The sequence below is a fragment of the Carcharodon carcharias genome, chromosome 12, assembly GCF_017639515.1.
Source record: "Carcharodon carcharias isolate sCarCar2 chromosome 12, sCarCar2.pri, whole genome shotgun sequence".
NCBI classification, from domain to species: Eukaryota; Metazoa; Chordata; class Chondrichthyes; order Lamniformes; family Lamnidae; genus Carcharodon; species Carcharodon carcharias.
In genome coordinates this window covers 121,317,915-121,344,606 of record NC_054478.1, presented here as the reverse complement: position 1 = coordinate 121,344,606, position 26,692 = coordinate 121,317,915, and the positions used below count along the sequence as shown (strand labels likewise).

Below are 26,692 nucleotides of genomic sequence, written 5' to 3'. Positions count from 1 at the left end.
TTTTTGTTTTTATATATGAATGGTAGGAGCCTGGGAAGTACTGCGGATCAGAGGGACCTTGGTGTGCATGCCCACCAGTCCCTTAAGGTAATGGGACAGGTTGATAAGGTGGTTAAGAAGGCATATGGGATACTTGCCTTTATTAGCCGAGGTATAGAATATAAGAGCAGGAACTCTTATGGTTGGAACTGTATAAAACGCTGGTTAGGCCACAGCTAGAGTATTGTGTACAGTTCTGCAATCTGCATTATAGGAAGGATGTGATTGCACTAGAGAGAGTTAGGTACATGTTTGACTGGTGCAGACTTGATGGGCCAAAGGAACTTTTTCTGTGCTGTAGACCTCTATGATTCTTTGACTAAAAAATACAAAATGGAAATGTATGTGCTGCAAATCATCCAACGATGGCTGCAAGCCAGGATCACAATTTTAAAGTCTCATCTAACCCTATCCTGTATCAACGAGAGGAATCATGCAGAATCTTGAGATCTACTACAATCAGCAGGTGCTTCAAGTATTAACTGCATCATTAAATGTATGAGATTGTGATGTAGTTTTAGTTTGTGCATCGTTCAGCTTAACTGGAGAATCTACAAGTATGTTTCATTAGTGGTGCCCTCCTCAGATTGAGGGACCACATGCTGTTTCTTGATCAGGCCACTGGATTACCCAGTGCCATTCTATTTGGTCCAATTTAAACATTCTCATTCTCTCTGCTCAAGCAGGTAGTTTTAGGCCTACGTTCCACAATTTTCTACACTTCTTGTACTCCTTCTCTTTCAACCTGCAAAAACCTCATCTAAACTTAGTTCTTTGTTCCTGCCACTCAACACCTCCCTTAACTTTTTCTCAACCTCCTGCTCTGCATCATCTTTCCCCGGACCAGGGCATGGTTACATGATGTGGAATATGCTACATGAATTTTAGCAGTTGTTAAAGTGAGGTTGCTTCACTATTCCATCAGCAATAATTAATTCCTGACATTCTTGTTCCTGTTCCAATCTGCTAATAAAACTAAACATTGATTTAATTGAAGTGGAATACAATTTATGCTGCTTCATCCATCTCACCAATTCGAAGCCTGGATTGTGGCTACACGTTCTGGCAGATGCTGACTGATGTAAATATTTCCAGGATTTAGTCTTTTCTTTTGCTGTAGTATTAGCACTTTCTACTGTTACCTTAGAAGAGAATAGAAATATTTTAATTGGACCAAAAGGGTGGCAAGAGGTAACTCTGTTTCCTCAGGTCAGAAAACAGCACAAGGGTTATACAGCTCTAAATGTTCTCTCCAGACACAATTCAAGATTGGAAGAAAACAAACTGTACCACTGGGGGTTTTCTCAGTTTGGGACAAAATTTGAAGATTTCTCACATCATTACACTTTATCAAAATTTTAGTTCAAACCCAGGACTCGAGCACCAAATCTGGACTGGTAGTCTAGTGCTATGATTAAGGGTGCAGTTCTTTGAATGAGATGTTAAAATTGTGTTCTGTCTCAGCCTGGTTTAGGTGCATGCTAAATGACACATTCCTCCCTCAAGCACCACAAAAAAACAGATTCACTGGTCATTCCAGTTCTAACAATAGGTCATCGACCTGAAACGCTAATTGTTTCTCTCTCCACAGGTTCTGCCAGGTCTTCTGAGTAATCCCAGCATGTTCAGTTTTATTTCACCAGTCATTCATTCAGTTGCTGTTTGTGGGATCTTGCTTGGTTGTCATACTTGCCTGCTCAACATTCTCTACACTCCAACTGTGAAGCACTAACATTTGAAACACATGATATGGTGCTATAAAAATGTAATTCTTAACTGATTCACAATAACCTCAAACTAAACATATTGAACTTTTATACAGCAACCTGTAAATATTGATGTGTGTAACTGTCATAAGTATTTATGACTAGTCTTTTGAAATATTCAATATACAATACTGTCAAGAGTAACTTCACAGACTCAACAGTTCAGCAGATCTTTTTAAATCATGTAACTGAAACATAACTATTGAGAAAAAGTGTCTAAACCACATGAATGAAATTCAGCTAGTTACATCATCAAATGATCAGACATTAATAAAGATCCTCTATGATTTAAGGCTTTAAAACAAAGTTCCACTCTATTGCAAACTTGTATGATTCTGTTTTTATATATCACAATGGTATTATACGGTATTATAAATTTACTTTTCATCTTGGAAATTGCTCTGTGGTGCAAAATATAGATTCAAAATGCATTTAAGTTGTGATAACTAGGTTTTGAATTTTCAAATAGAACAATTTTTACTTCCATTCCTAACACTTAAACTTAATCAATTTTTGCTAATAGGCAGTAGTCTGAATGCGCTGCAGAGACTGAATTATCTCAAATCACATTGCAAGTATGTATTCCTCCATAAAATGCATGTTACAATTATGAGATTAAGATTGTTGTGTCTTTAATTTGGGATAAAATGAAGGGGGTCATGTGACCCATTATGATGTCTGCCTGACAGCAAGCCTGGGTGGTTTGATTACTAGAACAGATTGTTTTACTTGAATCTTCTCAGTAGGAATGAGTGTCCCATGTGGTTCTAATCGAGCCCCACCGCCCCCCAACCATAACCTTTCCCTTGAAATAATTTAATAGAAAGGCTGATTGGAGTAAGAGGAATTTGGATGTTTCTGAGGGTGAAAAAGAAAATGTGGCTCCAAGGACAGATTATTTTACTGGGAAGAGGTACAAGGTGTTTACACCTTGAGACAATGACAGCAACCTATGTGTTAACAGTGGAGATAGACCGAGAGTCTCCAAAGTCCCAGGAAAGTGTAAACAGTTGTGCTTTGAACTATCCATTTACTTCCAAGATAAAAGAGAGTTGGAGTCTGAAGGTCTCAATATTTCAAGGCCCATGTGATTCATGTTGCCATGGCACTGGGCTTTGAGATTGGAAGAATATGGAGGAAACCTGTGTGACATCAGGTTACAAGCATTCTTAAAATATCACTGAATATCATAGCCGGTTAGCCTGCCAGGATTTGGAAAAGGGATAGCAGTCAGAGGCCGCAAGACACTGTGATTCACCGCATAGGAATGAGGTTGGGAGTTTGCACTGGGTTTGGAAAGACCAGACTCATGGGGAGTTAAAACAAAGCTGGAAGATTTACCTAGCTCTAGCTAGAGAAAGAAGTCTCCAGGGAAACTTGGAATGTGAAACACACTTCTGGAGTTAGAATTTTCCAGGCTGGAAAAAGATCAGAAGTAAACCTTCAGTAGCTAAGAATCAATTTTGACTGATTCTGGGAGAATTTAAAGTCTATTTTGCTCGACTGATACCTGGAAAGTGGGGGGTTATCTTCTGAGGAAAGGTTGCACAGGTTGGGCCTGTATTCATTGGAGTTTAGAAGATTCACAGGGGACCTTATTGAAACAAGATCCTGAGGGGACTTGACAGGGTGAATGCTGAAAGGGTGTTTCCCCTTGTGGGAGAGACTGGAATTAGGGGACACAGTTTGAAAATAAGTGGTCTCCCATTTGAGACAGAGATAAGAAGAAAATGTTTCTCTTAGAAGGTCGTGAGTCTTTGGAACTTTCTTCCCCAGAGTGCACAGAGGCAGGGTCAATTAATATTTTTAAGGTGGACACAGATTTGTGACTAACAAGGGAGTCAAAGGTTATCGGAATGTAGAGTTGAGGCCACAACCAAATCAGCCATGATCTTATCAAATGGTGGAGCAGGCTCAAGGGGCCGAAGGTCTACTCCTGCTCCTAATTTCTATGTTTGTATGTACTTAAAGGACAGTGTAAAGTTTACCAGTGACATGTGCTATTTCAATTGTGCTGAAAGTAAAAAGAAAGAAGTTCTGTTCTGTAGTATAAAATATAAATTGCCTACAAAAATAGTGTTTGGTCATGGTGCTTTTTTTCTGGTGCTACAGTAAAAGTCTTAAAATGTGAAATCTTGCGTTATTCTTTCAGTGACTAAAAATAAATACATTTGCAACTCCAGTTAAAGTTATGGAGATGGTAATATACAATAAATTTTTCACTTCACAGCAAACCAGGGAAATTGAAGTATCGTTCGTTCTTTAATCTGAAGAGGTAGTAAGTTAGGTTAGGAATGGAATATCAGAGAGGATTGGGAAAAGAAAGAAATGCTGGGTACAACTGCCAAGTAAAATAGTAAAGAGGGAAGGAACAAATGCATTGAGACCAGAAAAGAGGGGAGGAGGCATTAAACATTCTTTTTAAGAAAAAAAATAAGTAAACTACACCAATGCCTGTAGAAAAGCTACAAGACAATGGCCATCCTTCTCTGTGACAGTGGTCCCTGCTGCCCAAGAGAGTAACTATAAACAGTGAAACTGAGGTATCTCAATAACATTGGGATATTCGTTTACAAGGGCATCGAGGAAGATGCAAATTGCTCCCACAATTTTGCATGTGATTTGCTCCTGATTTTGGTCAACGGCCAATAGCAATACTAGAATTTAAGAGCTCCTTTGTCAAGTGTTTTGATTCTCTAGTTGCTCAGTTCAACGAGACAAAGACTCAAGTTAATCTTGCAACATAGCCATTAATTCTTCAGTCAGTTTCAGGCAAAAAATACAGAAACAATTGCAATTGATTTAATCTGTTCAAGAAATATAATAAATAACCATTGTGACTTTACTGCATGTTTTCATGCTTATTGAGATGTAACAGCTATATTAATCTGACTTGATAAATTTTGTTTCATAACAAAAATTTTATTTTTGGGAAATCAAGATATTTTGCTTGCTCATAGCTGTAATGATTGTTCTGGTTTCTGATGGCTCCATTTAATCCAGCTAGGCTATGCACAAATTACATTGAATTCACAACCAATACCATTTTTAACTCTAGCAGGATATTTTCCTGCTGTTTCCTGGGTAACATGATGCATTACAATTTTAAAAATTCTTGCTATGTGCATGCCACTGGCAAGGACAGTGTTTATTACCAATCTGCAATTGCCCCGCAACGGTGATGTTGGTGGAGGTAGCCACTTCTTTGCAGTTTGATACAAATGAGTGATTTGTTAGGCCACTTCAGAAGGCAGTTGAGAAGCCATGTTGGTGTGGGACTGGTGTCACTTACAGGCCAGACCAGGTAAGGGCAGCAGTTTTCCTTCCCTGAAGGATAGCTGTGAACTAATTGGGTTTTTAATACAATCCAATCACTTCATGTTCACCTTTACTGATGCCAACTTTTTATTTACAGGTTTTTTTTTAACCAGAATTCACATTCTCAAACTGCCGCAGTGGGATTCAAACCCATGTTCTCTGATTATTAGGCACATCATTGTCTGGCAAGGAGTCACTGCATAGCAAAAAGCAAGTCTGGTTGATTTTTCCCCCACCAACCAAGGATACTAAGCAAACTGCAATGTTAGTAACTTCTCATCAGCTAATGCAATGCATACTGCAGGCCTACAGACTTTAAAAGCATCTTACTTTACGGCATAATTACTTAAATATAATCTTCCCTCTGCAAATGGTATAAAATCAATAGAATAAATCATCTCTTAAGTGACGTTTATGCATCATTTTGCTTCCTTCAGATAGCAATTCACAGTTGGTCCCCCAGTAAATCAATAAGGCATTTAAACTGATTAACTTTCTTTCAAATGAGTATAGATTAAATGATCCAATTATTGCTTATTGAGAAGAAGATCAATTTAGAACTAGAACACTATTGCAGAATTGGTTTCTGCTAAATGTGTTTAAAAATATGTATTCATGGAAATTAAAATAGGTTATATGGTCACCTTTAAACTTCTGCTTTATGTAATTTAATCCCCCAAATCAGTGTTGGATAACCAGAATCTTTATGTAGTCTCAACCTCTAACCTTTCTCATCTGGAATCCTATGCAGACTCGAACTGCTGCATTCCTGTTATTAATCTGACCAAATACAAAGAATATATTCACAGAACAGAACAGAAAGAATCACTGCATGTTCTTTTCTTGAAACCTCAAAGTGAATATTCGTTTGAATATAAAAACCGGTTTGATGTAATATATAAATTTTATAGCTGTAAATTAAGAATAATGTCCTTGGCATAGGAATTTAGTCACATTGCTAATTCATCTGCTTGGGAGACCAAACGAAGTCTGAAGAGATCGTTAGGATTTTAGGAAATTAGATTTTTTTTTATTGCAAATTATCTTTCCCTCTGAGCAACAGTTCTACATGGGCTGCTCACCCTCCAGTAACTCACCTTACATGGCTATTCTTCATTTTTGAGCGTCGACAGTGAGTATCAGTAGACCATTCAACATGGAAGGCACAAGAATAGAGTTCATATACAAACACACTTTCTATCAAGGGTCACTGGATGGAACCCTGATTGACTTCTCTTGGATCAAGGGTACACTGTTCATTTTAGTCACCATGTTACCATTGCAATGAGGCACAGTCTAAGAATGAAATTAGTACCTTATTTGCCTCAAGAGCGACTGGGGGAGTTTTCAGATTTCAACAATCTACAATACAGTAAACCCTCGCTGTTTTTTGAACACCCAATTGCCCATTTTGGCCCCAAATCTTCGCCCATCTGCGATTTAAGAATGAAAAGATTTTATCTGAAGATACATCAGTCCCGAAATAAAGAAAAGCCAGCATTTGGAAATCATAAAATACAAGGTTTCCGTGGCGTATTTTCCCCGTAGAAAATGCACACTGCGCATGTGCTGTCTCTAACTGCGTGTGGTTTGCTGTGATTTACAGGATATTGAAACTCCCGACCAGTATTTTGCAGCACAGGTACAATGCAGCACTTCACTAAACATCAGTGAGTCAGAGTCAAGCAGAAAACATCCCAGGAAAACGATGGCATTTGTACAAAGTCACAATCTTAGATAGGCTGAAAAATGATACAAGTGAAACAATGTTGGCCAGGGAATCAGGTACATTAGGCAGACTGAAGAAAAAATAAGGGCCAGTGTTAGTGCTTCTGGTGGTCAGTTCTGCCAGGTTAATTTTTGTAAGGAGAGATTCAGAGGAAATGGAGAAGTTACTCAACATGTGGATAGAGCACCAGTATCAAAGGAGGACCCCGGTTAATGGTCCAATTATTAGAAATAAGGCACTTGAATTGTACCTGCACATAAAAAATAAAGAGGGTAATGCTAATGTCACCCATGATAATAGTGATGATGAAGATGGTGCAAAAGGTGCCTCTTCTTTGACTTCCAAAGGATTCTCATCCAGAACAGGGTGGTTCGATTGCTTTAAAAAGCGTTTTGGACTGCATAATGTGAAGTTGGTGGGGGAGGCTGCATCAGCTGATCATGCAGCTGCAGGAGAGTTTCCCAAGGTGCCGCAGAAATACATGGAGGAGAGAGGCTACCAGGCAGAGCAGGTCTTTAACGCAGATGAAACTGGCCTGTTCAGGAAGAAAATTCCAAATAGGACCTACATTCAAAAGAAGAAAGGACAGCTCCTGGTTTTAAAGCAGCAAAGGACAGGCTAACACTTCTATTATGTGCCAATGTGGATGGTTTTGAATGTAACCAATGCTGGCATATAGGTCTGAAAACCTTCACACTCATAAAGAAAAAACTAAATCTCAGTTGCTAGTCTCTTGGAAGGCTAACAGCAATGCCCGGATTACAGCAGTAGTATTTGAAGGCTCAGATATAAAAACAAAAAAACTGCGGATGCTGGAAATCCAAAACAAAAACAGAATTACCTGGAAAAACTCAGCAGGTCTGGCAGCATCGGCGGAGAAGAAAAGAGTTGACGTTTCGAGTCCTCATGACCCTTCGACAGAACTTGAGTTCGAGTCCAAGAATATTTCAACTCTTTCTTGGACTCGAACTCAAGTTCTGTCGAAGGGTCATGAGGACTCAAAACGTCAACGCTTTTCTTCTCCGCCGATGCTGCCAGACCTGCTGAGTTTTTCCAGGTAATTCTGTTTTTGTATTTGAAGGCTCGTTTGAGAATTGCTTTCTGCCAGAGATCAAGACGTAACTGAGGGAAAAGAACCTGTCTTTCAATGTCCTACTAATCCTCGATAATACACCTGGGTATCCACACTCTCTTACAGAGAGCCATCCAGATGTTGACATTTTGTTTTTACCCCCAAATATGACCTCATCTATCCAGCCAATGGGCCAGAGTGTCATGGTGTCACTACACCCGACCAAGTTTCAGCCACATCTTTCATCTTCTGGAAGTCTATGATTGCTAGTAGGAATTCAATACCTTCATAGCAATAGGCATATTAAGGACTCATGGGATGAAGTTCAAGTTTCAACCATAAATGCCTGCTGGACAAAAGTTTGGCCTGACGGTGTGAATGACTTCACAGGGCTCCCAATGTGGATGCTGAAGTGACCAGGATTGTTGACTAGGCAAAACGAGTTGGAGATGATGGATTTGAAGACCTGACCACAGATGAAGTAGATGAGTTGCTTCAATCTCATCAAGAGAAACTCTCTACAGAAGAACTGGTTGAACTGATAAAATTAATTGAAACTAGACAGGGGCAGGTACAGGAAAAAGAGCCTAAGAAGGGTCATTTCACAACCAAGGTGATGGCAGATCTCAAAATCAACTGAAGATTTCAAAAAACAGACAATGGACCATGGTACAAGCGTGGAAAGAAGCATTGCCTTTTGTAGAGCGATTGACACTGCTATTGCTCCTTACTGAGAACTTTATAAAATTGAAAAGCAAAAGGTGAAGCAGTCAAGAACAACACTGTTCTTTTCATCAACATCAACATTTACATCAGCCACCTCACCCACTTCCTCTACCTCCACTCTCATGTACTGTGCAGTACTGTAATTTGTAACGTGTGACAAACTTTACTATACACTGAGCTATTATTGCGAGTGACAATTTTTACATTGTTCTTGTTTTATTGCACTGTTAAACAATTTCTGCAGTAAGATTGTCTTGAATTTATTCAAAACATAGTCTTTATTGCCTATGTTCCTTTAAAAAGGTCAAATTTTGGGATGGCTGGAACCTATCTAATTCAATCCCATTAAAAAGTATGTTCGTGATTTGGTTTTGCGAGAATTTGTGGGAACATAACTCCCACGAACGGCAGGACTTTAATGTACATAGATGGTATATTTAATCATTACATGATTGCATCAGCAAATATTAATTTCAATTCAAACATTACATGAGCAATGTTATTATGCTGCATGTTTTTAAGCAGACAATCTATGCCAAATTCTGAATACATGTTTAATTCTGTTACAGTTCTTTCAGAATAGTGTCCATTAGCACTTTGAAAGTACACAAACACAAAAAGAAACATAAAACTAAGCAAAAAAATTCAATGGAACATTGTTAAGATGTTCCAACTTTCTTCAGAATTGATGTTCGTTTAGTCTGGCTGCTTAACCATTCAGCCAGAAAAGAAACACTGACATAGAATGCTGGTTCCCTGCCTCAACAATAAAACATGGATTCGTGGATATATTTTAAAACCAGAACATCTTGCAGCTGGCTCTTGAAATCATCCACAAGTTTGGCTGTTGCTATCAGAATTCCACAAACAGAAAGTAAACAGAATGAAATACACAAGATGGTACGCATCTAAGGCACAAAATATTGATTCTGCATTGAAACAGCAGTTACATTATGCAGAACATCTTAAGATGCAACAGGAGAAAAAAGCCATTGGTTTCTTATGTCAATATTCAAGTTCTTATTTCTGAAACACCCTGCAGTTGATATAGATTTTCCTTTATCTTTGGATGAACTTATTTGGTTCATGAATATATGTTTTCAGACTGTAGAGGTACTTTTGACAGAAACTTCATTTTGTTGCCATTTTCTCAGTCACTTACAATTCCACGAGCAATAAGCTCTTTCATTATTTCATTTATACCACCATAAATCGGTTGAACACGGGAATCCACAAAGGACCTGAAAAAAAAGCTGTTGTAAGATATATGGTGCATTTTAAATATGAGAGAATCATTAATCCAAGTAATTGTTCACTTTCAAGTTCTCTGAATTTTTTGAAAAATTGCAAAACTTCTAATCTATTTTCTCTCCTCCTATTGACAGGAACATGACTTTTTTAAAAAAAGACTATGGAACTCTCAAATGCAGAATAGAGTAATTCAGATTAGGACTTGTAGTGAAGGCAGACTCTCTACACATGGTCCACTTTTAAAACATATTTTGGTAGCAAAAGACTTGGATGAGCAGGGGCAGCTTGCTTGGCAGACATTTTGTTATCTCTGCTGAGAGCACTGAACTTTGCTGGGTGTAGATCTCAGAATGCATGGGTCAGGGACTTCAGACCAAGCCATCACTCACATCCACACAGCATGAGCGATTACATAGTGGTCAGGAATGGGAAGCCTTTATTTTGACCAACTCTACTTCAGCCAAAAGCGGCAAATTTAGTACAGAACAGCAGTTTAATAAGCATTTGTGTTAGTATAGCAATGTCTTCACATCCAAATTGCTAAACTCTCAAAAGTTATATTTCAACAAGCAGCCTAAGTATTCCTGAAAGATAGTTACTTTTTTGTGTTAGTTTGAAGCTTTGTTTACTTCCTTAGTTATATAATTCGTCGGAGCATTGGTTCCCAAGTTGGTTTAAATGAAACCTTCCCAGAATGTGACTGAGACACACTAGTACACTGAAAATGTCTGCAATTTTCTGCTGACAAAAAAAAAGTGACTTCCGAGATAACTAGGTGCTGAATGCATTTTGGTGCTTCCAAGTTCAAAGCAACCGCAGTGCTTGATCTGTTATGGCAAAGCAAAATGTATTACTTACCCAATGGGCATGTTGCCTCCCTAGCGCCACAGTAAGGGGCATCACAGAATAGGGTAAAACATACTATGGAGGCAAGGTATACAGCTAGAAGTCATGGAACCAGAGACACAGATAGGAAGAGCGTTAAACTCCTGCAGTTAGAGTCACAGGAGCTGGGGAACCAAGTAGAATAGCAGGAGCTCAAAAACATGATCTCTGGATTACTCCGAGTGTTACATGTTTGTAAGCATAGGAATAGTAAATTAAGACAAGTTAATTCATGGTTGGAAAAATGATGCAGGGGACGATGGACTTCAGATCCCTGGGGCATTGGGACCAATTCCGGGGAAGAAGGGCCTTGTATAAGTTGGATGAGTTGCTTCACAACAGGGCTGGGACTAATGTTCTTACAAAGAGGTCAACCAGTGCTGTGGAGTAGAGTTTAAATAATTTTGCAGGAAAAGGGGCATCAGGGCGAAGCATTAGAGAGAAGAATATAGACGCATGGAGGATTGGAGGAGCATCATTAGAACAACTAGTTCAGAAATTGAAGGGGTCAGACAGGGATGAAATGCAAGACAGAGTAGGATTGACTTGGAGTCCATCTGCCTAATTGCACAGAGCGTGGTAAATAGGGTTGGTAAATTGCAGGAAGAAATTACAGCATGGCATGATGATATAGTGACAATATTGGATTCCTGGCACAAAGATGGTGATGACTGGAAACTATTCCTGAACACAAAGTATTTCAGGAAAGGTAAGAAAGGGGGAAGGAAGGAGATGGGGGACGGAAGTATTGATTAAAGACAAAAACAAAAAAACTGCGGATGCTGGAAATCCAAAACAAAAACAGAATTACCTGGAAAAACTCAGCAGGTCTGGCAGCATCGGCGGAGAAGAAAAGAGTTGACGTTTCGAGATTAAAGACGTTGTTACAGTGCTGGAAAAATAAGAAGCACTTGAGGACTCAAAAATGGAATTTATTTGGTTATAGTTAAGGAACAATACAGGAACTATTCAGTTGCTGGGTGTCTACTAGAGGGCATCAGATAGTGGGGAGCAGATAGAGGAGCAAATTTGCAGCAACGTTTCAGAAAGACACATGAAATATAAAGTTGTGATAATTGGGGGGGGTGGGGTGCCTAATTACCTTAACATAGACTGGCAAAGTAACAAGTGTAAAGGACAAGAGGGGTAGGAATTCCCAAAATGTATAGAAGAGAACTTTCTTGATCAGTGTGTTTACAGTCCAACAACAACAATTTGTATTTATATAGCACCTTTAACATGATAAAACATCCCAAGATGTTTATAAAATCAAATATGACATTGAATCACATAAGGAGATATTAAGAGGAGCAGAGCTATCTTGGAGGGTTGTGGGACTGGGAAAGATTACAAACCTAGGGAGAAGCGACCCAGGGAGGGATTTGAAAACAAGGATGAGAGTTTCAAAGTCAAGACATTGCTGGAGCAGGAGCCAATGTAAATCAACAAACACATGGGTGATATGAAACGGGACTTGCAGTTAGTTTTTTAAAAATTCATTCATGGGATGTGGACTTCGCTGACAAGGCCAGCATTTCTTGCCCATCCCTAATTGCCCTTGAGAAGGTGGTAGTGAGCTGCCTTTTTGAACCGCTGAAATCCATGCAGTGTAGGTACACCCACAGTGCTGTTAAGAAGGGAGACATTGAAGGAACACGATATATTTCCAAGTCAAGATCGTGAGTGACTTGGAGGGGAACTTTCAGGTGGTGGTGTTCCCATCTATCTGCTGCCCCTGTGGTAGTGGTCGTGGGTTTGGAAGGTGCTGTCAAAGGAGCCTTGATGAATTCCTGCAGCGTATCTTGTAGCTGGTACACACTGCTGCTATTGTGCATTGGTGGTGGAGGGAGTGAATGTTTGTGGATGTGGTGCCAATCAAGTGGGTTGCTTTGTCCTGGATGGTGTCAAGCTTCTTGAGGGTTGTTGGAGCTGCACTCATCCAGGCAAGTGGGGAGTGTTCCATCACACTCCTGACTTGTGCCTTGTAGGTGGTGGACAAGCTAAGTAGAGCTTTAGTTGCAGGCCAGGTATGGTCCAGTTAAGGACAACTGGGCAAGGAACCCAATTTACTCAAAAGGTGTCAAAGGAGTGTCTTTTTTAAAAAAAATAAATTTTAGTAAATCATCCATGATGTTGCTCATAGCCCAAGGGGCAGGAGAGCAGGTCTGAGATGGCACAAAAGACTTGCATTTTAAATAGTCTTTCACAAACTAGAATGTGCCAAAGCACATGACTGTCTATGAATACTTTTTAAAATGTCATTACTGTTGTAAAGAACTGTTGAATGGATTTCAATGTAGACAAGTATGAGGTCATCCACTTTGAACCTTTCCAAATAATCTAATGTTAGAAAAATGGCAGTCCCAAGGGACTTGAGAGGATCCACATATATAGAGCATTTGAATAATCAAAAAGGCTATCGGAATGCTGGATTTGGTGCTGGGGCATGGAATCCTTTACCAGTATTTCAACATTTAAATTCAATGCATTTTTCCCATATTACTATACAACTGGTTACTTTTCCACCTTCCATTTAGGTGCTAACAAATCTATCCTTTGTCCTTGGGTACACAAAAAATATTTTTAGGTACATAGGACCTCAAGCCTGCTCTGCCATTCAACTAGGTCATGGCTGATCTTCTACCTCAGCACCATTTTCCCACTAAACCAGATACCTTTACTATTTAGAAATCTATCAATCAATCTCTGTCATGAACATACTCAATGACAGCCTCCAGAGCACCCTGTGGTAGAGAATTACACAGATTTACCACCCTCTGAGTGAAGAAATTCCTCAACGCAGTCCTAAAAGGCCTACCCCTTATTCTGAGACTGTATCTCCTGGTTCGGGGCCTGCCCCAAGCCAGGGGAAACATTCTTTTTGCATCTACTCTGCCGAGCCCTGTAAGAATTTTTTATGTTGCAATGAGATCACCTCTCATTCTTCTAAACTCTAGAGAATACAGGCCCAGTTTCCTCAATCTCTCCTCATAGGACAAGTCTGCCATTCCAGAAACCAGTCTGGTGAACCTTTGATGCACTCCCTCAATTGCAAGTGTATCCTTCCTTTGGAAAGGAGACCAAACTGTACACAGTACTCCAGGTGCAGTCTCACCAAGGCTCTATACAACTGCAGCAAGACATCTTTACTCCTGTACTCAAATCCTCATGCAACTAATTGCTTGCTGCACCTGCATGCTAATTTTCAGTGACTCATGAACAAGGAGAACCAGGTCCCTTTGGACATCAACACTTGCCAATCTCTCACTATTTAAGAAATAATCTGCATTTGTTTTTCATTCCAAAGTGGGTAACTTCATATTTTTCCACATTATATTCCATCTGCCAAGAGTCCAGTGAGTTGCCCACTCACTTCGCTTATCTAAATCCCCCGAATCCTCTTTGCATCCTCCTCACAACTCACATTTCCACCTGGTCTTGTGTCATCAGCAAACTTGGAAATATTATAAACAAAAACAGAATTACCTGGAAAAACTCAGCAGGTCTGGCAGCATCGGCGGAGAAGAAAAGAGTTGACGCTTCGAGTCCTCATGACCCTTCGACAGAACTTGAGTTCGAGTCCAAGAAAGAGTTGAAATATAATATTTGGTCCCCACATCCAAATCATTTATATAAATTATATAGATAGCTGGGACCCAAGTACTGATTTTTCTGGTACCCCAGTAGCCATAGCCTGCCATCCTGAGAATGATCCGTTTATTCCTACTCCTTAGTTTCTGTCCATTAACCAATTCTCAATCCATGCCAGTATATTACCCCCAATCCCATGAGCTCTAATTTTGTTTGCTAATCTCTTGTGCGACCTTATTAAAAATCTTCTTAAAAATCCAAATGCCCCACATTCACTGGTTCTTCCCTATTTATTCTGCTAGTTACTTCCTCAAAAAACTCCAACAGGTTTGTCAAACATGATTTCCCTTTCATAAATCATATTGACTCTGCCCAATCCTACCATTAGCTTTGAAGTGTCCAGTTATCACATCCTTTATAATAGATCCTAGCATTTTCCCTACAGCTGATGTCATACTAACAGGTCTGTAGTTCCCTGTTTTCTTTCTCTCTCCATTCTTAAATAGTGGGGTTACATTTGCTACCTTCCAATCTGCAGGAACCATTCCCGAATTTTGGAAGATGACCACCAATCCATCCGTTATCTCTACAGCCACTTCTTTCAGCACTCTGGGATGTAGATCATCACGTCCAGGGGATTTACCAACTTTCAGTCCCATTAATTTCTCCAGTACTTTTCTTTCTATTAAAACTAATTTACTAATACTGAACCCCCATTCAGTGAAGTTATGGCTGCTGATTTCTAACTCCACCTTTGCCTCCTTTCCCTTCATACCATGGATAAGCAGAAAGCTATCGATCTCAGATTTAAAATTAACACTGACCTAGCATCAATTGCCATTTATAGAAGAGATCTAGGCTATGTTCCTAATCCTATACTCCACAACCAGCAGAAATAATTTCTCCCTCTCTCTACCCTATTAGTTTGGCATATGTATACACTTAAAGGGGCAAAATTTACGGGGCCATGAGAAAAAAGCTGGGGAACAGGACTAATTGGACAGCTGCTTCAAAGAGCCAATACAAGCACATTAGACCAAATGGCCGCCTTCTGTGCTATATCATTCTATGAAGTGGAACCTGGAGAGACTCTCTTCTGTCACTCCATCACCATCTATCAGAAGATCAAAATGGTGAAATGGGACTTCCAGGGAATGGAAGAATGCGCAGCAATCAGAGCATCACAGAATTTTCAGCAGAGAAGAGACTTCACCCTTCCCATCAAATCAATGCTCCTGAAGGCTCCTTCTATCATAGTCCTGATCCCTCCGCCTCTCTCCTCCTAATTTTTTCCCTATCTCATTCATGAGAAAACTTCCTTTTCACCTTGTTCCCAGTAAACTGCTGACCATCTAACTTGCCTGCCTTACTGGCCCTACGGGAGTTGACATTTCATGTGATTTCTCACCTCAGAACTGCTCGCTTTGCTGGGTGCAGAAGTATTCAAAGTCAGAGATAGCATTAATATTTGTAGTTCATTTATGGAAGCCACACCGGAAATTTTGGTCTTTTGTGAACCCTTTACTTTAAACATTCCACCATCAGTAGTTATGCCTGGGCCCTTAGCTGTAGAATTCCCTTAGTAAACCTTTCTGTTGCTCTAGCTGTCTCTCTCTCCTCCTCCATGATGCTTCTTAAAGCCTACCTCTTTGTCTCTGGAGTCAAATGATATCTGATATCTATCCAGTGAAGCATCGTGGGGTGTTTTACTCAGTTAAAGGCATCATACAAATGCAAGATATTGCTGAAATTTGGACTGAATTATGCATACTGAGGTGTGTGGGTAAGTACTGGCAGCTACACGTATGTGGTTGAAAGTGATGTGTCCATTAAGTTGGGGAAGCTGAGCTCTAGCATAGGTATGTAGTGTAAACTGAGGAGCAGCGAGCAGAAAAAATGCAGGAACTTTGAAGTTTGTAGAAGGAAATCCATCACTAAGACTAAACATTGAAAAATTATGAGTACTTTGGTAGTTTTGGTTGAAAATCTGCCAAGTGTTAACTTAATCTATAATTTAGGGTTTTGATTCCTTTTGCACAAAAGAATTTTGCAGCTGGCATGAACCTGTCACACAACAGATGTAACAGATACAGATCAAGTTTTTCAAAAAAAAAATGACTTCATTCTGAATTTGAGGACTGAAATCTGAAGTTCATCAGCATTTTATTAACCTCACTAATTTACAAGCAACTCCAATACCTGGAGGTCAGTAATTTGAGCAGTGGCCTTAAAGGGACAGGTCAGGTTATGAGCTAAATATCTCACTAGATACCAACATTTATTAGTTATTTTCTAGACTCAAGTGGCGAGCAATGCCACAGTAGATACAATAATAGATACCTAGCTACAAAAAACAAAAAAAATTGTACATCAACATGTCAAGCCGTCAATATGCCAAATGTCACTCTCTAATACAAATACAAAGTAATCTTAAATGCTGGTTGTTTCTAACCTGCAGTTCTAATCTCCAAACTAAAACCGATGAGTACATTCTAACCTCCGAAGTCCTTTCCATAGAACCTAGAAAAGTTACAGCTCAGAAAGAGGCCATTCAACCCATCGTGTCTGTGCCAACCAAAAAAGAAAAAAAAAATAGTTGCCCATTTTAACTCAACTTTCCAGCACCTGGCCCGTAGCCTTGCAGCTTACAGCACTTACTCTCACTGAACTATTACATTCTAAATGATCTCAGCTTGTATTTAATTATAGTTTGCAGCCTTCAAATACTACTACTGTTCTTAGAAAACGAAGCATCATCTAACATACTGTGACCAACAGCACAAGAGATTTAGCAGCACATTTTCAATGGATATTGGAGGGTACTTTGAGCAAAAAGTACTCCCTCTAGACCTCCTTTACCCTTTAAAGCAACTGAAAATGATCAAATAAGTTAAGACTTACTTAGCAATTGGGTATTCCCACATGTATCCCCATCCACCATGAAGCTGTACACATTGATTGGCTACATTATTCTGTTGTTCAGAAGCCCTATAAAAAAGACAGTTAAATATTAAAAGTCTGGTAGCATAGAACTTGAACATTGCTGAAAAGTAATACATGTTGCCGAAGCTTTTCGGTTTGCACTCATCAGGTCAAATGCAAGAATGCCAAATTTCGAACAATCACAACAATTTATACACCGGAGAAAAGGGTGCTGATTGGTTGGCAAGTTGACTCTGATTGGCCAAGATGTTGTCATGGAGAAAGCAATAGGCTCCCAAGCTCCCGGGTAATTTAAAAAATCTGCAATGGTTGAACATATTCCTTTTGTTTGCAGAGAATGGGTCCCTGTGTATGAATGTATGTCACTTTTAGCAAGTTTAAATGAGCCACATTAAAAGCACGATTGATTATTTCAATTTGGTTGTTAGTGTAGTTATTAGCATATCCAAAATTGTTCATCAGGTGCTGCCCAATCACAGAATCACATCTAACAGTAGACGTTTTGTTTGGTGTTTTGCAAAAGCGGGCTGGTTCATTATGGTCTGTACTTTGCCTATTACAAACAACCAAAGGAAAATTTTGTTTGATTCGATCAACCAATCTCTGGGGTGTACAATCTACATACCTGGCATCGCACTGGCACTGAAATTCATACATGGTATTTGTGTGGTAGGCAGAACATCTTTTTAGACTGATGGCAGCATCCTGTTGTGGAAAATGCCACACGCGCAGTCACTGCATATAGCAATGTGAAATGGCTTGCTTAACCTACTGCTAGATGTCATTCCATGATTGGGCAGCACTGAAAGTGCTAATAAATACACTAACAACCAATTTAAGATAAGTCAAGCTCCGTAATGTGGTTCATCTACACTTTTTAGAGGTGATATATATTCATATGCAGAGACCCATTCTCTGCAAACCAATGAAGTTGTTCAAGCCTTGCACCTTTTTAAATTACCCGGCAGCTTGGCGAGCCTATAGTTCCCCTTTGCTTGCTTCATGGCAACAACTCGGTCAATCAAAGTCAACTTGCCAACCAATCAACACCCTTTTCTCCCGTAGTATAAATTGTGGTGATCGTTTGAAATTTGGCATTCTTGCTTTTGTCCTGATGAGTGCAACAAAAAGCTTTTGTCTCTCTCTTCAACATAATGTATTATTCTTTAAGATCCAGAGGTACCATTCATATAGCTGTTGATCTCATCAGACCATCTCATTACTACAACATCAGCTTTACAGAATCACTGTTTTTCCTATTTTCTCCCACTGAAATACATTTCAATTGGTATGGGGTGCTCTGTTCCCCAGCTAGTCTTAATGTGCGAGCACGTGGCACATAATAGCATCAGAAGACTATTCAATCAAATAAGCTCCCATCTGCACTCCATACCAAAATATGCATATGTCTCTGGGTGATTATTCACTATCTAACCTTGGTGTGATCAAGCCGATGGTATCACACACTGCAACATCCCAGTTGCAATCAACCAAATCAGCAGACCAGAATCTGAAGCTGGAACCACGTGGTCTGAGAGATTCAGTTACATCTTGGATAAAACATTTGACCTACTGGGGAAGCTCATTGCCTGTCCTCAATGAAATACAGCATTTCTTTTTAAAACGCTTAGAACAAATTTAAATATTCAGCAACATTACTACAGCCTGAACCACAAAGCAAAAGCAAGATCTCAGCTTTCAAAAGTACTGCCACTAAGGAACACAGAGGGACTACTGCAGTTGGAAAATTCTGTCTGCTTTCTTTCTGTCTTGTTTTTCAAATGAGTTTTATACATGCCTAGATGAGGGATGTTGCTGCCAGAGGTGGAAAACATTGCATTTCAGGCATCCGTATTCAGCATCAAACACTCCCAGGTCATGTAGATACTCCCTCTACTCTGCCCAAAGAATTTGCTTCAGAAACTTGAGAACATTACACACTCGTGAACCAGTGGGGCCCTTTATTTTCCACAAGCTGGTCCATTACTTATTTGAAATAAATTACCAGTTTATTACCACTTATGTGCTGTGGGCCCATATTTGCAGTGAATTCTAGCTCTTCCCAATATCACTTCTCATGTTTAGTCATTTTTAGAGTTCATGTTCACTGGCACAAAGTTTCTAGTAATTGCTTTCAAGAAAAGTCAATGTTGGCTAAAGGAAAGCTGTACAATCAACTTCCTGAATTGAACGCTGTGGTTTGGGCAGGGCAGTGCAAGATATGAGACACCCAAGAGCAATTTATCTCGCTGATTTCTCGGTTGTGAAATAAGATGTAACATGAGGGAGCTGGAAAACTACAGGGGAAAGTGGAGAGACAGGCAGGAGCGATGCATTACCTATATTTGAAAAACCTTCTGTTAAGTTTAAAGAAAAGCTGACGTGCTGTAAGTGGAGCTTTCTATAGAAATGCACAATACAGATCAGCCAGCCTTTTAAGGGGTGGTCTACAGATTTCTCTTCATACAATCTGGTGGAGGATTTTAAATAGTTACAGGGAAATCAAAAATAATCCAAGAAAATATTCCCACAGTGTTTCCTTATCTGAGTTAAGAACCTGAAGTAACTTTGATGTGATTAGCCTGACTAATCACATTTTACGGCAAAGGTTCTGTTGGAGGGCTGGTACTGTGGATGGTGAACACAGAACTTGCCATTTGCTCACATATAGTTTCACATCTGATTAACTGTTATACAGTACTCATTTGCATGTTTAGTCAAATATACAACTACATGAAACAAGTTGAGTTTGCAGTTCCAAGTGGCCACAGGCCCGGAGCACAAAACTGCTGTTGATGTAACATTAATAGCAATAACATCAATGATCCCACTCAGAATTTCATGTGGGAAGGAGTGCATTCGGGGTTAACTTCTGAGGCACATCAGTGCAGAGTGAAGAGAGCTTTATTCTGCATGTGTTGTGTTAAACCTTACTTGGGAACGCTAGACACTAATACCGACTGCTTGACATAAAACTGTTGCATTCCCCAGTGCCAATAACCCTTATCTTAAAATTCACACATAAAAGTTAAACAAAATTGGAAACTGCAATGACGGCAGCAATCTACACACTCTTGAAAGATCGCACTCTTGAAAGAACTCATTTAAAAAGTATCAAACAGTTTCAAAGAATTCTGACCTGCCTTTTTTTTGCCCTATTTCATTTTATTCCATTTCTCTAAACACAGTGGAATGCTGAAAAAAAACACAAACTGCTGAACCAGAGGAGGTATAGAGCTGACAATATGAATAACTGAACTGATTTAAGTCATGAAATTAGCTTAATGACTAGTTTTATTAATGTTACTGCAGGTCCCACATATGTTCTCACTAACTTCTCCTAGTTATTTATCCCAACATTACTGACAAGTAGTTTTAAAAACGTCACTTATCAGCTTTGTACTTAAAGTCTTTGTTACTAAATCATTGCAGCATAAACTAATGTCCTTTAGGGAAGGAAATCTGCTGTCCTTACCTGATCTGGCCTATATGTGACTCTGGACCCACAGCAATACGGTTGACTCTTAACTGCCCTCCAAACAAGGGCAATTAGGGATGGGTAATAAATGCTGGCCTAGCCAGCGATGCCCACATCACATGAACGAATTTTTAAAATGTAGCTGGTATATGGAAAGGTTCAGTAAAGGCTACTGCAGGAAACCAATTAGACATAATGGCCTTGAGGCACTAAAAGTTCTAAATAATTCCATAGTAACAAGATATGAGGGGCCTCTCTGTTTAAACAAGCAGCTTTTAACTATCATTTATTGGACTGCTATCCTAATAACTTTCCCTCCACACTATAGTTAGGAATAAAATAGACCAAAGTAGAATGCTACTTTGAACTTTCGAATAACTGGGTACATACAGTTCAGATTTCCTTTAATCAAAGCACAGTCTGTCTGGGCCAGATTTGACTCCCTTTTTCTTAACTATCAGCACTACATTTTCTTCTGCTAGTGAGACTATAAGAAAAAGAGGAGATTGCTGAATCCTACCAGTGGCCCTCAGATTTCCTTCCCTGCTGAATGCCATTTGGCCTAGCCGGTTTGTTTGTCTTCAATATGTCTAGCTCATCAAATATTTTTCTTGAATACTCAAGATCCTCCAAAAATTGCTCAGTAAGTTATTGTCTTCCTCTTTAAATGAGTACTTATAGAAAATATTAATATTTAACTATTGTTATGATCCCCTAGGGAGAACCGTAAACCAAAATAACCAAATTTACTGAATGACTCCCAAAATGAAGGAGGTACCAACAAGATTCCACTTTTGTAGCCTTTACTTTGACATGAATCAGAACCAACACAAATTAAACATGGGTCAGGACTTTGGGGGCGGGGCCTGGTCGCCGAGGGGAAAATGATGGGGGATGGCGTCGGGAGGAATCTCCGACGTCATCCCATTCTATTTAAATTTTTAGGAAGGCAGGCGGACAGCGAAATCAGCCAATTGAGGCCATTGACAGGCTATTTAAAGTAATTAAAGACCTGCCCGTCCAACCTTAAGGCTGGCAAGCAGGCCAGGAGCCCCAGCCGGCTTCAGATTATTGATGAAACTTCATCCACTGGTGGGGTGAAGTTTCATGTCCGTATTGTAAAAAATTAATAAAGTTTATGTGGTTTTTATTAACATGTCCCATCTCGTGTGACATTGTCACATGAGGGGGACTTATTAATAATTTTTTAATGTTTCTATTTTTAATGTTTTTGACACTGTCAGTATTCTCCCTGAGACAGGACTTTGCCTCAAGGAGCAGTGCTCTCTTTTGCGCGCATGTGCGAATGAGGGCACTTTGACGGCTGGGGACTCCTCCGCCCCAGCACAGGAAGCGCATAGCGCTTCCCGTCAGGGATGCTGCTGGGTGGGCTTTAATTGGCCCACCCACTTAAAATGGTGGCAGGCCCCGCTTCAGTGAGGAGGGGGGGGTCGGCTGCCTGCCCGCCACCGAGCCGGTGGGGTCCACCCACCATCCAAGGGCAAGATTCTGCCCATGAATTAACAGGCAAATTATACTTCAAGTAAGGAGGTAAATTTCACTTTTAAATACTCGATACAACAAAGATACGTCTTAGACAACTACAAGCACCTGCATCACTCCCTGCATAAAGTAGTACTACGTAGCTACACAGTTCTACAATATGCTATTCTTTATTCAAGCAGGGTAGGTCAGGAGTCCTATCCGACAACAGTTTTCCCCTTCAAGTTTCATGGGTACGATTACTATCAGAAGGCACACTTCCATGAACCCTCTCTCCCTCATGTCACAACAGTTCTGGTAGTGTACCTTTCCAGAGTTCCTTTAACAAAGGCAGGCACTGCAACATCATGTGCAGTGGATGCGGCCCCTGCAGCTGCAGTGGCAGATAACACAGCCAAATTACAAATGGTCACTTTAAAATTGATGCAAACTCTCAAACGTCCTTTTTAAACATTCTAAAAAAACAATTATAGATTCCACAGGTCTTCTAAAGAAATTGCAAATTTTCCTTACTGTACTGCTTTGGAGTCAAAAGTCGTCACACTATGTTATATTTTCCTATTCACCAGAATTTTTACCTTTCAGAATTCAAGTTTCCTATAAACTCTGTACTGTTTGATACTGGAAGAATATTTTAGTCATGAGCTTAACAGCTTTTGTATTTTATGTTTTTCTCAAATACTATTTCTGTACCTCAAATATCTCTCAACTTTATATAATATTGAAAAAAAAACAAAAATACCTGGAAAAACTCAGCAGGTCTGGCAGCATCTGCGGAGAGGAGCACAGTTAACATTTCGAGTCCGAATGACCCTTCAACAGAACTAAGTAAAAATAGAATAGAGGTGAAATATAAGCTGGTTTAAGGGAGGGGGTGGGACAAGAAGAACTGGATAAAGGGCCAGTGATAGGTGGAGATAACCGAAAGATGTCACAGACAAAAGGACAAAGAGGTGATATTATCTAAGGAATGTGCTAATTAAGGGTAGAAAGCAGGATGAGCAAGGTACAGATAGCCCTAGTGGGGGTGGGGTGGGGGGAAGGTATCAAAATAGGCTAAAAGGTAGAGATAGAACAATGGATGGAAATACATTTAAAAATAATGGAAATAGGTGGGAAAAGAAAAATCTATATAAATATGTGGGCATGAGAGCAGGGTGGAGTGTTGAAATGGCAAGCGACAGGGAGGTCTGGGTAATACTTGTGAACAGACCAAAGGTGCTGTGCAAAGCAGTCACCCAGTCTGCGTTTGGTCTCTCCAATGTAGAGGAAACCGCATTGGGAGCAACGAATGCAGTAGACTAAGTTGAGGGAAGTGCAAGTGAAATGCTGCTTCACTTGAAATGAGTGTTTGGGCCCTTGGATGGTGAGGAGAGGGAAAGTAAAGGGGCAGCTGTCCGCAAGTATTACCCAGACTTCCCTGTCACTTGCCATTTCAACACTCCACCCTGCTCTCATGCCCACATGTCTCTCCTTGGCTTGCTGCATTGTTCCAGTGAAGCTCAACGCAAACTGGAGGAACAGCACCTCATCTTCTGACTAGGCACTTTACAGCCTTCCGGACTGAATATTGAGTTCAACAATTTTAGATCATGAACTCTCTCCTCCATCCCCACCCCGTTTCTGATTTTCCCCCTCCTTTTTGTTTTTTTCTAATAATTTACATAGGTTTTACTTTTCCCACCTATTTCCATTATTTTTAAATGTATTTCCATCCATTGTTTTATCTCTACCTTTTAGCCTATTTCGATCCCTTCCCCCCACCCCACCCCCCACTAGGGCTATCTGTACCTTGCTCATCCTGCTTTCTACCCTTAATTAGCACATTCCTTTAGATAATATCACCACCTTCAACACCTCTTTGTCCTTTTGTCTGTGACATCTTTTGGTTATCTCCACCCTTTATCCAGCTCTTCTTGTCCCACCACTCACCCCGCACCCCCACCGCCCCCCCAAACCAGCTTATATTTCACCTCTCTTCTATTTTTACTTAGATCTGTTGAAGGCTCATTCAGACTTGAAACATTAACCGTGCTCTTATCCGCAGATGCTGCCAGACCTGCTTAGTTTTTCCAGGTATTTTTGTTTTGGATTTCCAGCATCCGCAGTTTTTTGCTTTTATATTTACATAATATTGCTTAGTGTTTTCAGGAATAGGTCATTCAACCTAACTGCTTCATGCTAATGTTCAGGCTCCACACAACCCTCTCTGATCTCTCTTTCATCTAAGCCCATAAACACATGCTCCCATTCCTTTCTCTCTCATGTGCTTATCTATTTTCTCCTTAAATGCATCTACACCAGTTGCCTCCAAATAATCAATAACCAATCTTGTGAACAATCTGGTTCAGACACAGCAATGTGATTGACTCATGACTACCCTCTGAAATGGTCTATTAAGCCACAGTTGCAATCTCAATATCTAGAGTCATCTTCACAGTCAACAGCTCCTGGTGTTCTTGCAAGTATCGGGTCATCTCATCTTTCAAGTTACCAATTTCATCTTCAAGCTGGGCAATGGTATCTTGGGCATTTCTTGCCTTAAGGCTGCAGCTTACACCACATTCTCAGGGCAATTAGGGATGGACAATGAATGCTGATCTTTTCAGCAATGTATGCATCCCACAAATGAATCAAAGGAAGCCCAAGACAATGCCCAGGAAGCAGGATGGAACTAACGGCTTGGAAATGGAGTTTGTGGCATATCACTTTGATTGGGGCCATTTCAGTGCTGTAGCTGAGGCAGAAATCTGATTTGGAGTGTTTAAACATAGAATTTTGAGAAAGACAGGAACAGATTTAGGAGGTGACAGCATATTCAAGAGCTTGAGGAAAGGAAGGTTACAGATGGAGCATAGCTAGCAAGGACAGAAGCTTCTTTTTTGAGAAGTGAGGTGATAATGGCAGATTTGAAAGGGAAGAGAGAGAGAATGGAACAGGACTAGAGGTGAGACCACAATTTACGGTATCAGCTAACACAGGAGCCAGGAAGGGAAGCTGGGTGTTCAGCAATTTAGTGAGAATAGGCTCAAGAAAGCAGAAGGTGTCTCTCATGGACAAGATAAGCTTGAGAAAGAAAGAGAGCAAAGGGTCAGATCAGTGAAAAACTACAGAAAGTTGTTACTTTAGAGCTAATGTGGGAGTAACTTTGGCTTTGTACACTGGAGGCAGGGTGGGATGAGGCAGAAGCAATCAAATGCAAGGTCTTAATCTTAGAGACAAAAAAGCCCTTGAGCACCTCATACTTGTTGTTGCAGATGGGTTTTCAGGACAGACAGGGGTTTAAAAAAAGTTGTTAGTGGAGAAGAGGTGCTGAGGGATATCTTTGCATTCCAACATGATCAATGGGTAGTAAGCAAAATTGGAGGAGGAGAGCAGCACCTGAAAATGCTTGCTGAGGTTCAGCCAGATCTGGTGAGGAAAGGCTAAAACAATTGTCCATCATAAACATCTTAGTCAACATCCCTTGGATTTAAGGGAGCAGAAATAGGGGCTGATCCAGGAAAATGATTAAGGTGAGAGAAGGAGTAAGAGTTTACTGGGATAAGGAGCTGCTGATGTGATTGAGCAGATTGATAACCAAAGAAATATCATGGCAAGTGGAGAGTGAAAAGCTGCACAGTTGGGAATTTTGAAGTGCCATTAGATCCAATCTTCTGAGTTACCAATAATATCTGCAGTATTGTACGCATTTACTTTCAATTTGGTACCATCTTTAACATCCTGAGCCATAGATGGCGTATGCTTCTCATAGAATCTTTCTTTCTCAATGGAATATATGTTTGCTGAGAGTTATGAAATATCTCCTTAAATGTCTGCCACTGGTTCTCTATTGTCCTACCATTTAATCCATTTTCCGAGTACACTTTAGCCAACTCTGTCTTCATATCTTTGTAATTGCCTTTAACTTTAAATACCAGTCTTAGATCCACACTTCTCATCCTCAAACTGAATGTGAAATTCTATCATGTTATGATCATTGTTGCCTACAGGATCCTTCACCATAAGGTCATTAATTAATCCTGCCTTATTGTACATTACCAGGTTTAAAATAGCCTACTCCCTAATTGGCATGTATTGCTCTAAGGAATTGTCCTGAATATATTCAGGTTATGTTTGCCCATCTTATTCATCCAATCTAAATGAAGATTAAAATCACCCATGATTATTGTTACCTTTCTTACAAAGCCAGCATTATCTATTCCTGTTGTTATGGCATAGCCGATGGTAAATGCTAAGCTGCTCAAATCCCAAAGGGAACTTGAAACAACTGCCACTTGATTTGCAATTGTATAAATTTTGAGATGCATGTTTTGAATGCAGTAGTAATAAGACCACCAGGTCTTATAGGTTTCTTAGCAAACTAAATTAAACCTTTATTAATAGAAGAA

The 26,692-nt window shown here is 39.9% G+C and overlaps 1 protein-coding gene across 3 annotated transcripts in view; it reads right to left on the bottom strand.

Moving 5' to 3' along the window:
• Positions 1-26,692, bottom strand: part of LOC121284644 (KAT8 regulatory NSL complex subunit 1-like protein) — a 326,543-nt gene that overhangs the window by 187,496 nt on the left and 112,355 nt on the right. For all 3 annotated transcript variants that reach the window (XM_041200188.1, XM_041200186.1, XM_041200189.1), the window contains one exon: positions 17,279-17,365. In XM_041200188.1, coding sequence (XP_041056122.1) covers positions 17,279-17,365 — 87 coding nt within the window. The remainder of the gene's footprint in view (positions 1-17,278; positions 17,366-26,692) is intronic.